The sequence below is a fragment of the Electrona antarctica genome, assembly GCF_951216825.1.
Source record: "Electrona antarctica genome assembly, chromosome: 15".
Lineage (NCBI taxonomy): Eukaryota > Metazoa > Chordata > Actinopteri > Myctophiformes > Myctophidae > Electrona > Electrona antarctica.
This window is the reverse complement of record NC_136796.1, coordinates 21,459,571-21,474,447: the sequence shown is the minus strand read 5'-3', so window position 1 is coordinate 21,474,447 and position 14,877 is coordinate 21,459,571. Positions and strand designations below refer to the sequence as shown.

The window sequence follows — 14,877 nt, the reverse complement described above, 5'->3', positions numbered from 1 at the left end:
AGATAACCAACATAGCCGATGCAAAATGTATGCGTCAACAACAGATTAATATCAGCTACTGCCATCGGTTAATGTCAGTTTTATTTGCCGTTACCGACACACACACACACACACACACACACACACACACACACACACACACACACACACACACACACACACACACACACACACACACACACACACACACACACACACACACACACACACACACACACACACACACACACACACACACACACACACACACACACACACACACACACACACACACACACACACACACACACACACGTTTCGTTCCAAACTGGCCTGTGTGATTAATGCATAATCAATTAGTTTTGTCTCGCTACAAGTTAAAAGATGGACATACAGTACCAAAATAAATATGATACGGTTATACCAAACTAATCATGTTATTAAACTAGGGGAAAGTTATTTCTGCTCCGACTGGATCAGAGACCCGGAAATGGTATTGATCCCAGGCTAGGCTAACCCCCTAATCTTGCCCAAATGTGGAGTCATAACATGATATGTCATAGATAGACGACTGACTTCATAGGCTGGAGACATTCCCATGTGGACCCCAAGATCTGAATATGATTCAATTTGTTTAGGGTTAGGGTTATTGTTTATACCACTATTATTGTTTATACCTAGTTTTAGCAATCTGTGCCTCACCACCTGAACCTGAACAACACATTGGAGAAGGTGCATTACACTCCATCACACTTTACCTACAGTGAAGTGTCCAAAAAATACATTTGTGTCTAACAGGCTAGCTAGGCTATGTTTTCTTGCCTGCTCGGTCAGAAATGGAGAGCTGGAGTAACACTTCCAAAACTTGAGCGGAATTGAATATGTCCTTTCATGAAATTCACATGCAAGATCTATGTTATTTACAGTAGAGTATGTTGAGATAGATTTAGACTAGGGTTCATCGCATTTTCTCTGCTTGCATTGTATAAGTCTCCATGGATAAGAGGGTCAGCTAAATGCCTATACACTGTCCATCTAGATTCTAGATACACACACACAAGCTTGTCCCTATGCAAATGCATATCATAGCAGCTAGAGGACCATCTGTAGTGTGCAGTGGAACAAATTAAACACTTCCTAGGAGGTAATTGAAAAAAAGCCAATTCTAGCTACCATGTACCATTGGGGACCTAATAACATCTATAGGTTAAGACAAGCAACCATCTGTCAAAAATAGATTCATATTGGGTGAAAAATGGGGAACATGACACAAATACCAGATTTACAAGCTCACGTGTCTTGTACATCGGCTGTTTTTGCTACTGACGTACATTGAAGTATGTTGGGTTGAACCAGTTGAGCAATGTTGGTGGGGATTGAAGTATAATACTGTAACTGTATATCCACTGTGATCACTACGGTTCCCGGTGACAGCTGAGAAGCCACTTGGGCCCCCATGACAATATCACACAATATTTATTCAAATTAGTATAGACATCATGCCATGTTTGACACCTGATTCTTATCTGGACCACTCACAGCATGTGGCAGGGCTTGTAAACATTCAGAGGTTAGGTCAGTTTCATTAGATAAACCTGTTATAAATGCTGAGGCACCACAGGAGGTCAATCCACGGGCCTGGCATCTAGGCAGAGTAAGGTTCACCAGACAAACATAATCCCCAGAAAGTGTTGGAGCCGTCTCTGTCAAACAAAGTAATACGTAATCACCAATACGTAAGCACCAAATTGCATTGCCTACTGCCTATGATAAAGATTCTGACTGATTAAGTCTTGTTGGTCTTCTTGGCTCCCATCATAGACTATAATGTTCATGTTCACACTAAAGCGACACACGTCGCTTTGTAGCTTTAATCTCCGACGTATACATTGAAAAGCAATGGTACTAGCCTGTAGTTGTGTATGTGCCAGTGTGAATGCACTGATGATGAAGAGTGGCATTTGGCACATGTACATCATTCATTAGTGGACCAATTACCTCTAGTCTCCACACTGTGGCATCATGCAGGGCAGGCTGAGTAAGCTCCATCTCCCTAGCCTAGTCTCTACCCTTATGCATTAGTATAATGACACTATGACACTCACCCGGGGGCTGTCAGGAGATGCTTCCCAATAGCTTAGTCACATTAGGACGACTATATGTCCTGGGCACTTGGGAAAGGGTTGAGGTTCCAGGTTCGCTTTCTCTCTGGGTGAAAGTAGTAGTTTAGACCTGAGACTTGAGGTTCAAGTTAAAGCCAGTGTATCCTGTCCAGGCCAACTTGCAGTTGCAGTGTGCTGTCAGTGTCCGTTGCACCACCAATCCTTTGCACGGCGAATAGCATCAATTTCATCGGGACTTCACTGACTTCAGTCAAGCATTAATGCTCAAACTTGCCTACTTGCAGCAGCAGTGTTAGCAGCTCCTCCTGTGTGCTTCTCCTCTCTCGCTTCTTCCTCTGCCCCCTCGCCTCCAACTGTATTGCGATCCCAATGCAGTTTCCTCGGTAACATGGATGGAGAATCAGTTCCGAGCACGATTCTTGTCATTTTAATTGTTTGTTTGTTCCGTGCGTGTTTGTAATATGTAGCTGCGAATAGCCCCGCGTCATATTTCACAAAACGCAAAATCCGAGCCAATACACAATTCAATATAGCCTATGGGAATAGACAGAGCAAAGTAGTTGATCATGCTTTTTCTGCTCAGCTCACACAGGTAAATATAAAAAACTATGTATGTAGCATTACACGACTGCACATTAAGTACAACTATGTTAAAATGTGTGCAGGGCAGGCTCAGCGGCTGAAGCCCAATCCTAAAGCTGCAGCTTGGCTATGCCAACTCTGAACAGTATAGCTTGCTTACTGCACATCCCGCGCGCCCTCGGAGACCACACGGCAGGAGCCATCAAAATAATGATGTGTAGTTTTTTACAACGCGTTTGCCTTCAAATCCGGAGGATGTGTATTTGACTGCAACAAACCCCGAAACAGTATACTCTGTGATTCATTGTCTGTTGGTACTCCTCGTTTCTCGCCAGTACGGATCTCGAAACGCTTCCGTTCCTTCCACATCGAGCGAAATATCCCAGGATTAATCCAAATCCAGACGCGTGCTGCTGAATCGGGTGCAGAATGTGGTGTCTCTCTCTGCTCTCTAGCGCATTTGGTGCAAATCGCACCTAAATGTATGTATTAGGTAATTAATGGCATCGCATGCAATGTGTTGGGAAATCAGAGAATTCTGTCAGTCGATCTGGGGCGGAGATAGTGCGTAATAGACATTTAAACCAACGCCTCCAAAAGGCAGGACGCAGGAGCAACCAGACCTGTCCTGTGCCATGATAATTGATAATATGACTGCCATCTAAATCTGAACATTATTTGTAAGATTATTATTCACATTTAAAACACGGGGAACTAAAGCGTACTCATTTGAAATAGTACAGGGAATTGTGTAAAGTTCTAGGTTATAAAATAAAATAGGCATATGCCTATACTGCTGCTGCCAATCGCCACCCCCAGCGCGCATGCATACACGCGCGTTCCCGTTAAAATCAAAATCTGCCATGAATCCCAAAAGTGGGCTAAATGCCAGAATGAACGACAGTGAGTGAAAGTGCATTCTATTTTTAAAACCATCCATTGCGGTTTGCTGCATTGAGTAGGCTAGGTATTTGTTAAAGAAACTGGATATCTTTGAAACAAACACATGTAGACAGATTAGTCATCCTTATTGCAAAGGCAGGATAGGCATTCACTCCGAATAGGCCTATATCAACATACATGATTAAAAACATTTTAAAGTTGAGTTACAGGCTGGACAAAATGCCATGCAAATGGGTTGATGGAAATTGTTAACTAATCTCAATCTAATTATCTTTCTGATGGTTGGTCTAGTGCTCTTCTTACCCAAACACATAGTCACACGTGCACACGCATGCATGCCCATCTCCATGGAAACTAATAAAACAGAGGGATTGCAATCATTACATCAAATCTGAAGTGAACTGTGCTGGTCTATATTTATTGGCAATGGGAAAACTGGGAAAATGGGAAAACTAAAGAAACATCTCTGAAACGATTGTCCTTTAACCGAATTCTATTAGGCAATTTAGGCTAGATAAATTAGCAATATGAAAATAACATGCAGTCTGACTTTATTCACAAAAAATAAAATAAAAAATGCCATCTTCATGCATGCTCAATAAAAAAATCACACCCGTGTGAAGTGAGGGGCGCTAATATATTAAAGTCTAACTCATGTTGATTAGGTGATGTATAGTGATGTAAAACAAACGGTGCCAACACAAAACATTAAACCTGTATATAGCCTCAAAAAATCCAACAGTGTTCCGATGCTGCTGCATTTATTACTAAACTAGGCTAGAGGCTTGACTGACTGGCCAATGGGATTTGGTCCAAATAAAGGAGCGTATTGCTATTGGTCCACAAATTGAGAGAACCACAAGAAAGCCTTCAAGTAAACCTGGAGAATTAAAGGTCTATTGTTATTTGTTGCGGATAACAACAGAGGGTGAACAACAGACGAGCCGAGAGGACAAGGGAAGGAGTACAACACGAAAGAGTACACCACCTACACTCGTTTCCATGGCAACTACCACACTAGAGCAAGCAATGATAGTCCCCATCCCTTCCTATTTAGAACATTGCTCAGTTGGTTCCATAACACCATAGCACTGCTGTGTCCCAAACAAGCTATGATAGCAGAGAGCTCGTTTGGGACATAATTGGTGCAAAAATGAGGACATTATCTTTCAAATTGCATTTAATTGTTGTCTGAGAGCCCAGATGAAAGTGATACAATAGGGTTATCACATTAATCGCCTGATTTCAATTATTTGAGATAATCACTAATGTTTTTGAATCATCTGTATAGTTGTTTGGTCTATTATATATATATATTTGAAAATAGCAGATCTACAAGCTCACGAGTAAGCTTAGTTATTACACCTTGTTTTAATTCAACATGCATTGGCCCTGCCTATGAAACGGGTCAAATCCCCATTGTCAAGCAGCCTACTTTAGGAGAAAAGAAACACCTCGTTTTCAAATTGACATCAAATGTAGTCGTTATTCATGCAGATGACTCTCTGTAAACAGATTCCAGGTGTAAAGATGCATTAATCACCCATAAATTGGCCCCAAGTTGATTATGGAAATGTTATCAAGCCTCCCTAATAAAGCTTGATTATACCCTGTCACACTCACACAGCGATAACACTTGCTAAAAATAGCCATTCTACAAGCTCACAATGAGTTTCAGTGGGGTGTGATCTAGTAGATCTGCTATTTTCTTAAAGGTCTTGATTCTCGTTAAGAAGAGGCAACTTCCTTGAGGAAGTGTAAGGGCCCTATCCGGTGTGCCGCCTTAACCCTTATGCATAAACCTTTTATGCATGTTTTACTATTTTGACAAACATTTTAAATTGTGAAAATAGTGCATCGACACCTTGTGAGGTTGCAGATCAGCTATTTGAACTAGTTTATTTATTTTTGTTTTAAAGCATAAGCAGATATATGTCCAATACATTGACTCAGTTCCTGTGACTATGTCACAACAGATGTTTCTTCTGGGTGGAAAATATAATATAAAAATTGTCTAACAAAAAAATACAAATTCAATTGTTTACAATTAACATTTTATTTTGTTAACAATGATTTCTATAAAAACCCATCTTAAAAAACAAACTATATTTATTTCTGCCAAAAGGTAAGGCCTCATCCACCCCATCCTAAAACAAAGTGAAAAGTCAAGGTTGTGTCACTATGTTTAACAGTTGCACATGAAAGTCACATTTCAAGAAATTATGTTGACGACTTGACGTGATAATTGTGGCAATTGATAAATGTGGCAATATAAGTGGAATTAATCCTTCCAGAGGTATTCTGAAGGAAAGAGGACAAGAGTAGATAAGGTCTGTTTAGGTAAACAGACAATTCAGATGGCATTCGGGCTGCTGTACAGTATAACAGGGTTAACTGGGTAAAATAAGTATTTTACCCAGCCTATATAAATCATACAGTGCAGTGAGGCTCTTACACCTGTCAATCAATGCCCCAAGGCAGACTCGAGCGAAGGAGTCGCATGACAGAAATAACAGATCTACAAGCTAACAACATAACATAGTGCAACGTGTTAGAATTTTAGATCTATTATTTTTGTCATGTGAAATGACTGTATACATTAGGCCGCACTCTTGTGCAGCGTACCACTAATTCTTACCATGTTACGTATTTCACGTAATATGTTTTGGGACATAGTTTAAAACAAAAATATATATTCCTAAATAATTTATATCCAAACATTTTCCAAAACACATGCATTTCTAAATAACGTTTTTCTGATTCCAAAACTGTGGGGACTGGGGACCCTGTTATATGCTTATGCATCAGCTTTACCTACCCATGCCTATGAACATGCTTGAGAGACTAACGTTTTCACACTTTGAGAGCCAGAATATGTACACTCACTGTCATTATTGCCGCCCTTTTTGTGTCCATAAAAAAAATCAACTCAGTCAAGGTAACAAATAAATAAAGAAAAAAAATCATGTTTCCTTAAGTCTCATGTTGCAAGGGCACTCTGCTTGACAACCATCTTCTGACGGCTGCCTTTTGATGCCGACGTATCAAGTCCTGTCACCACTCCCGAAGTGCTGGGGAACCCGTGAGCAGCCACATACTTCCGGTAGGCTTCCCGGATGATGCGGAAGGCTCGTGCATTGGCGTAGGGGATGTCGGTGACTGGGTCTCGGTACAGCGCGGCCTTGTGGGTAACGGGGCACACCTCCTGGGCGGGCAGCTGGGGACATACCTGTGCGCTGCCCGGGAAGCCCACCTCCATAGCCTCGTCGTCACTGAACGTTATGTAAGTACGAGAGCACAAACCTCCCGCTGTTAGCTGCGAAGGCACGGTTGAATTTGTTGGGGCCGTCTGAGGAACGTCCTGATCCAACCTTTGAGAAGAGCATGAATCATAGAAAGAAAACATATTGACACTTCTGAATTATGCACTGCATTCTGAGTCACGTTCTCCACCATTATAATGAGAAGATTAATGAGCACTATCTCTGCGTGTAACCAGTAGGTATACTTATCTCCCACTCCCACCTCCCTCTCTCAACTCATTTAAAAAAGTTTCAACAAACAACCAGGCACTCATGTGAATAAAAGTCACTGGAAAATTATATAATCTAGTGCTCTTGCAAGGAAGATATAGCCAAATAACAAAACGAAGGTCACGGGCAATCAAAAAGACAGTAACAGCCAGCTAGGAAGAAATATGTTAAAAAGCCTAACCAGGCTTTGTAAATACATCCTTCAGGTTACTGTTTTTTTAATGCCTGGGACGTATATTTCCTTGTCTGAGTCATTTAAAACAAAGGTTCATAAACTTTTAAGCTCAAGAGTCAAGACCCAAATTCTATCATGTCTTCCCGGGACTCAAGCTATAGTGAAAATACCTAATCTAAGCACAAAAGCTGTTAGTATATTCACTACTAAATTATTTTTGTATAACTTATGGAATTTATTAATATTTGTATTTATTCATCTATGAAATAATTCTGAAAAGTTTGTTTTGAATGTAAGAAAAGATTTGAATTATTTGGATATTTCGGAAATAATAAATAATAAAAGCAAAGGATATTAAAAATGGGTACAAAAACAGGTCCGGACCGTCTGTTTGGGAAACGGTGATTTACCTCCACCACACACATTTTCCTATTACTACTGCGTTCAGAAAGGATCCATCTACCCATTTTAGTGATAAAGCTTATGGCCCCTACACACTGTAGGTTTTAAAGTTGTCTGCGAGTCATCAGATCGTTATGTATTTCACACTGCAGTCTTTTTTTTAAAATCGTCTGTCATATCGTTCTGGCTTTCACACTAAACGATTGGTCGCCGACTAGGGATCACACACTGCAAGAGTTCACCAAGATGCGATCCAGACCCGATACATATAGGCTACATCATTTGTTTTTTATTCCAATTCATTTTGACATCTCACGCACGTACAGGATACCGTGATACAAGTGCGAGACCGACACAGGACGCATCTCTCTCTCTCTCTCGCTGCGTGCACGACACACACACACAGGAATAGCCAGGCTACACAGGGCGAAATGTTTGTGATAGCCTACGTGCGCGTTAAATCTTGAGTTTCATTAAATAACTCTGTCTCTCTCCGTATGTATGTACACACACACACACACACACACACACACACACACACACACACACACACACACACACACACACACACACACACACACACACACACACACACACACACACACACACACACACACACACACACACACACACACACACACACACACACACACACACACACACACACACACACACACACACACGGTCCAAAGGTTTGCTCTGCACTGTTGATTCCGATGCGCTTTTATCAACATTATTCAAGTGAAATGCGTTGGTTTTATAGACTATTTAACATCAACATTGGGCTAATATAGCTTGCATGTAGGACACAGGACAGGGATTTACCCAAGGAATAAAGGTTATATATACACATTATCATCTTACAGTCGACACGACAGACAGACAGACAGAGAGCACTTTTATCGGCGCTATATCTTCTCGCAGAGCCTTTCACACACAGCGAGCAAAAAAACAGGAAAAGAGTCTCCCCTAACGGAGATGGTCCTTACCCTTCCACGTCCACATTTTCTTCCTTTAGCATGGAGTGCGAGACGAGAGGCATGAGGACTGAATGGTAGCGAATGGTTGGGCCTTCAAAGCGCCGCTTCTTGTGCACCTGTTTCTTCTTATCGGCCTCCAACCTCTCGTAGTTCTCTTCAGGAATGGAAATAATCAGTTCAGTTGCATCATCACTAAGCAGCACACACAACAGACAATACAAATAACATTTCCACGTGATTTTAGTTTGAATAATTGGCTATTCAAAAATAGCACATATACAAGCTCACAGCATGTTTATACAGCGCTGCGATCTTGTACATCTGCTTTTTTTTACGTTTACTAAAATCTTTAAAGTGTGAGAACTACTGATTTAGAAGGAATTTGTAGAATTGGCCTAAACTCTTAATGGGTTAATCCGGTCGATTTTGCACAACGGATGCCAACGATGAACCTCTGCTTCAAATTGTCCAGAACGGCCTGTTATAGTGCCACCAGGAGGCCGACTTTTATATTACTCCTCCAGATTCTGTCCAAAAAGCCCGCAAATCATTACACATTATCTCTATAGTCATGTGTTCAAGTCGGATCTGTCCGATATTTCATATTCCATCCTAAATGGCTAATATTGGCTTTCAAAGTTTGCAGGATTGGCCCGTTTTGAACAAAAAGCCTCAAATCATGAACACAGCATTCAATTTACGTAATTAGAACGTAAGAAGAAATGGCACCCTTTTCACATTGGCCTATTATAGCGCCAACAGGAGGCCACAACCTGACCTGCCCTGGTGGAGACCTGTGCCCCGAGGGGCACTTTATCTAGTTGGTGTTTATTGTGTTGTGCTGAGACAGTACAATGCCTGAGAGAGAATACAGAACTAAATAGCCTACTGAACCGATTCAGGCAGAGTTCTAAGTGGTACGAGTGAGTGAGGGTAGCATAGGTTGCAAATGCAAACATGTTTTCTTACCTAAAGATCTGATGTTGATTTCAGCCGTTAGCTTGGCCTCCGCCAGCAGCTCTTCCTGTGTAAGAGGCCGGTCGCGGTGAGCTCCTCTCCGACGCCTCGGGGCATCCTGTCGTTCTTGCAAGCGCAGGTTTGTTTTTCGAGTGTGCTCGCTGGTAGACTGCCGCACAGACTTCCGAGCCGCTATGGAAGATAATGTGAACAGCCTTTAATGAATTTGAAGGACCAACCTTTTTTTATATGAACAAAAACAGCACGTTTCATCTGAAAGATATGATAAATGTTTGTGTTTTGCCAATAGTTAAACACACAGTTGTCATTCAAATTTAGGTCTTAATCAGAATTATTTTAACACATTTGCCTCGATGAGGTTGGTGTATTACAGTGCATAACAATGCAAAACCGGTTGAGAATGACTTTAAAAGACTTCACGTATTGTATTATATTACTTAAGGCTCCATAAACCCATTTCAGCATGACTATATCGGTGAAATTAGTTCTCAAAGCACCTCATAAGGTTTAAAGGAATTACTTATGAAAAGTAAATCCATCTGTGCTCAGGTCCTTTTTAGGAACCTCTGTGTGCTGTACAAGGCCATTTCTGGTAGTATAATGGGTGCCAAATGTTCCAAGTCCAACAGGGAAGATAAGCTAAGGTGGTAGTTTAATATTAAGCACAGATAAAGCCCTTCTTAATATTAAACTACTAAAGACATCCCTCACAGAGAGATGGCCAGTCAATGTATTACTGAAGACAGTGATAGGCATCATAATGATCCGTGATGAATGTAAGAGTGTTGGTATATGGCATCAAGAGGTTTAAAGGTGATACAAGTGGGTGCTGTGTGTGTGTCTATAATTCCTCACATCTCCATAATCTAACATGGGAGAACAAGACTGCCTTGATTACTCTTTTTGCGGAACATGGGAAAGAATACATTGTTCCTAATAGCCCAATTTTGTCCGATACCATTTCTTGATGAGATTGTCGTCATGATTATTTTAAGTAATTTTGTCACTCATCCAAATGCCACAGTGTATAATACAGTAAAGGGGAGATCTCTCAATGAGAAAACCGGAATGACGAAATGTCTGTGATCAATTTCCTTTGATCTGGACACTTGACTTTAGTTTTCTCACTGTTTCTCACATTCTTGAATCTTGAAATCCCTAAACAACTCTTTATGGTAGATCTGCAGTGTTCAAAGAATGAGAAACAACGACGTATTTATACAATTGGAAGCTTACACGGATATGAGTAATGGCTCTGATTTCACCAGGGCATGGTGACTAAAGGAAGATTAATCATCACCTGCAAAAATAATTCCAGTGTTCTGAATTCATACAGACAAATGACGCGTGTAAGCCAAATTGACTATATTCACACAGTGGCAATTTGCTCTTACATCATACTCGGGTGTAGATTGATTCCCACACCATTGGGGTGATGTAAGAGTAATGGAAGGTATCTTACTTTCTCCAAAGTCCTGGAACTCTTGTGGAATCCTCTTCTTAAACTCAACCTTGGCTTTCTCCGTCTTCTTCAGCTCTACAGCAGGTCTCTTGGGTTTGGGCTTGGCAACTTTCACAGGTTCCTTAGATGAAACAAATAGAAATAAACCACGTTTGTTTCGGTTTTAGGGTAGTATTAAACAGGATATGGGGAACCGGAAGATAAGTCATCCATCCCATAGACCAGGGATCTTGTACCTCAGACCACTCTGCTTTGGGGGTAGTTGAAGAAAATTGCATGCCACAAAGTGACGTGTTGTAAGCTTGTAGTTCTGCTATTCTATATTTGAAAAATGTTTGAAAATGTATGGACATTTTTCAACATGAAAACGACTTGTGATTAGCTCAAATAATTGTGATTAGATGATTATGTAATAATTGTGACAGGCCTATACAGTAGCCTAGTTAACCACTTAAACCCCAGCATCCGTATTGTGGGGAAAACGTTTGCAGAAAATAGCAGATATAAAAGCTCATAATGTGTACAAACGTATGGGGTTTAAGTGGTTTTAATGGGTTAAACACTAACTGCAACCTGCACGCTCAGTCTGAGCAGCTCCGCTGGGTCAAACACAGAAATGTTGGGGATGAGTAATATATAGGAGTTAATGGTGAATTAATAAGCTCTGTGTAGTTACACTAATTAAATTATTCTGCTTGACCAAGTACAGACTTGATTCTTTTTTTTCTTCTTTTTTTACGTTTTATCCCCCAATTTTGTAACCAATTTTTTCACCCAGTGTCAATTATCTAATGTAATCCTGGGCGCTACACTTCCTCAGAAGCAGTACAGACTTGATTCTAGGGGCTGCAACTATTCTTTGCGATTACTTTTTGATTAATTGAATAATTGAGGAGCACATTTTTTTATATGTCAACAAACCACAGAAGCAGTATTTCATACTTCAACGCACAACAGTGTCGCCAAAAGAATAGTGAAAATACAATAGCAATTGTGCTCACAATGTGTTGCAATGCATTGTGACCTTGTAGATCTGCTATTTTCATGAAATGTGTACTGATAGGTAGAAAAAAGAGAATCCCGCACACTGTCTTCACTTAGGTTGGTTTTTATTGCAACGTTTCGGTCGTCAGACCTTCATCAGGCATAAAGCAGTACTGACAAACAGTCAGCATAAATACATCTCTGAGATCAGCGGGGGCCAATCAAATGACACACACCAATCCGTTACCATGGAGAGAATTGATTGGCCCCCGCTGATCTCAGAGATGTATTTATGCTGACTGTTTGTCAGTACTGCTTTATGCCTGATGAAGGTCTGACGACCGAAACGTTGCAATAAAAACCAACCTAAGTGAAGACAGTGTGCGGGATTCTCTTTTTTCTACCTATCAGTTTCCTGTTATCCGACGCACCTGTCCTTTGTAGGTGTGCAGAAGGACTTTTTCGTATATGAAATGTGTACTAAAAACCTTTTTAACTATAATAGGGATTGATTACTAATCAATTATCTTATTAAATAAATTAAATTAAAAAAACATTTGTGTAAAGTGAGTGGGGTACGCCAACTGTATTTATATATATCGGCCACATGACATCTCACGTCGTCAATGTTTAACTGCTGCCCTAAAGACACTGCCATTCAATTCATGTCATTATTAAGTGCTAGTCTAAACAAACAAAAAAGTCCATAGAACTGGCCGCCATATGACGTAATCTTCAAAAACCATGCATTGGAAGGGCTATAGTGCCTGTCAAAAAAGTATAATTGATTTGTTCTATTAAAGGTTGTGCCAGACTAGCACTACTTGATTCAGACACATTTTAGCAGCAAAACTTTGACTCTTTAAGTTTACCTTGTAAGCTTTAGTGATGACGCGCATCTTCCTACGAGGTCCTTCATCTTCCTGGTCACTGTCCGGCTCGTCGCCCTCGTCAATGTCAAAGTCACTGTCCACCTCGTCCTCGTCGTCTGAATGTTCTCCATGGTACTCATCATCTCCGTCTTCCTGGGGGGGTAGACATATAGATAGTCACATACTCACATTATACTTTCATGTGTCGTACAGGTAGTGATTCCTTCTCCGAATTTTGCATATTATCGTTGTCAGAAACCTCATATCCATTTTTATTGGTAAATTAAGGCCCTACTTGATCATACTACAGTACACTACCGTCACACAAAAGCATCAAAAGTACTTTTGCTATTTTTGAATTTGAATCCTGAAAAAAGTCACATATCAGGTAGACACTTTGAATTTCACAAAGGCCTGCAAGACAGACTTTCTAGATTTATTGTTGCCATATCACTACAAAACTTTGGCAGTTTTATTGAGTGGCAGTTTATTTCTTGTGCAAAAGAAAAAAGTGCCTCCTTTTTATAGTTGTTTGTTGATTACGGTATGCCTACTTTTGATTCATTTTTTTCCTTCTCTTTTTCCACCCCAGGTATATTCTTTTTTGATTGTCAATTTACTGTTAACTGCGGACCCCTTACAAAATCGTGCGGGGACCCCCGAGCCGGAGCCACGCACTGCGAACCACCAGCTCTGATCCAGTGCATTGGACCAGGGCTACGAACCACCAGCTCTGATCCAGTGCATTGGACCAGGGCTACGAACCACCAGCTCTGATCCAGTGCATTGGACCAGGGCTACGAACCACCAGCTCTGATCCAGTGCATTGGACCAGGGCTACGAACCACTCATCTAAGCTAGTCTGCTAATAATCGTTGCAAAACATCAACGGGCAAGCAAGCGTAAAGGATCACTCAGTAACTATTTAGGTAATCAATCAGATAGATAAAAGGGGTACTGTATAGTCCCGACAAAGGGAACCATAACTGTCAATGTCCAAGATGCTAGCATTAGCATTGCTAGCTATCTATGGGTCGGCTAACTTACATTACGTTGACTTTGTACTCACATCGTTGAATCCGCCATAAGTGGTCTTATAGAAGTCGTCGTCCTCTTCAACATCCAGTAGTTTGGACATGCGGTTCCCCGCAGTTTTGCGGGGCTCCCGTCCCACGGCCAGACTCATGGCTGCAGTGCTAACTCTAGTTAGCTAAGCTAACTCCTCACTAGCAACAAAGGCTTAGATGCTGCTCAGCTACAACCTTAGGATGCCTGCATTCGTTTGGTGACTTTGGTCACTCCGTAACTCGCTGTCCTTTCCTAGATGACAACTGTTAGATTACAAAGGCAGTTTGTGAGTCTCATCTCACTCATCAAACATCACAATGTGTGGCTGTGAAACAAACAACCACACACAAAACACTCAGCCATCTCTTCTTGTTGTGCTTTTGCACAATTTCAATTTGCAACGATTGGCAACTAAAGTGAGGTGCATTGTCGCCATCTACTGGTTCGTCTGGTGACGCGAGGTTAACTATGACCTGTCCTAGCGGTTCTCAAACATTTTCATTTCAAGGCCCCCTATGAGTGAGTGTACAGTGCAAATGGTCCATCCATACACTGTCAGAGCAGTGTTGCCAACTCTCGTGAGAGAAAATAAGCCAACCCACCTCCAAAAACAACCCAACTCTTAAATAAGCAAGAAATAAGCCAAATCTCCCCTCGAAAAACAAGCCAAAACAATCCCAATAATATGGCCATATAATCCTAATAGAAAAAGATTCAATACATTTATCATTATAAATACTATATACTTTATATACTTTACTATAATATTTTATCTTTTGATCATTTACTATCAGTATTACACACATAGGCTACTTGATTTGAGCCAGGTAGAGACA

General features: G+C 40.9%; 2 protein-coding genes across 6 annotated transcripts in view; both read right to left on the bottom strand.

The window, feature by feature from the left end:
* LOC306938778 (ras/Rap GTPase-activating protein SynGAP-like) overlaps positions 1-3,123 on the bottom strand; it is a 66,170-nt gene extending 63,047 nt beyond the window's left edge. For all 5 annotated transcript variants that reach the window (XM_079523086.1, XM_079523085.1, XM_079523084.1 and 2 more), the window contains exon 1: positions 2,085-3,123. The gene's annotated coding sequence lies outside the window, so the exon portion shown is untranslated. The remainder of the gene's footprint in view (positions 1-2,084) is intronic.
* A 3,215-nt stretch (positions 3,124-6,338) lies between these two features.
* vps72a (vacuolar protein sorting 72 homolog a) lies at positions 6,339-14,481 on the bottom strand. Its single transcript, XM_079523090.1, has 6 exons — positions 14,043-14,481; positions 12,974-13,126; positions 11,118-11,238; positions 9,647-9,826; positions 8,687-8,831; positions 6,339-6,958 (listed from the first exon to the last, which is right to left on the bottom strand). Exons 1-6 carry the CDS (start codon positions 14,157-14,159, stop codon positions 6,568-6,570), a joined length of 1,107 nt encoding a protein of 368 aa, XP_079379216.1. The 5' UTR covers positions 14,160-14,481; the 3' UTR covers positions 6,339-6,567.
* Between the last annotated feature and the right edge of the window lie 396 nt (positions 14,482-14,877).

What these genes read in the sequence shown, in the direction of transcription:
- vps72a (XM_079523090.1), bottom strand. Translation starts at nt 14,159, where the DNA reads ATGAGTCTGGCCGTGGGACGGGAGCCCCGCAAAACTGCGGGGAACCGC. An exon ending in AATCAACATCAGATCTTTAG is followed by an intron (nt 8,832 to 9,646) that starts GTAAGAAAACAT and finishes CCATTCCTGAAG; the next exon opens with AGAACTACGAGAGGTTGGAG. An exon ending in GAAAATGTGGACGTGGAAGG is followed by an intron (nt 6,959 to 8,686) that starts GTAAGGACCATC and finishes CTCTTCTCAAAG; the next exon opens with GTTGGATCAGGACGTTCCTC.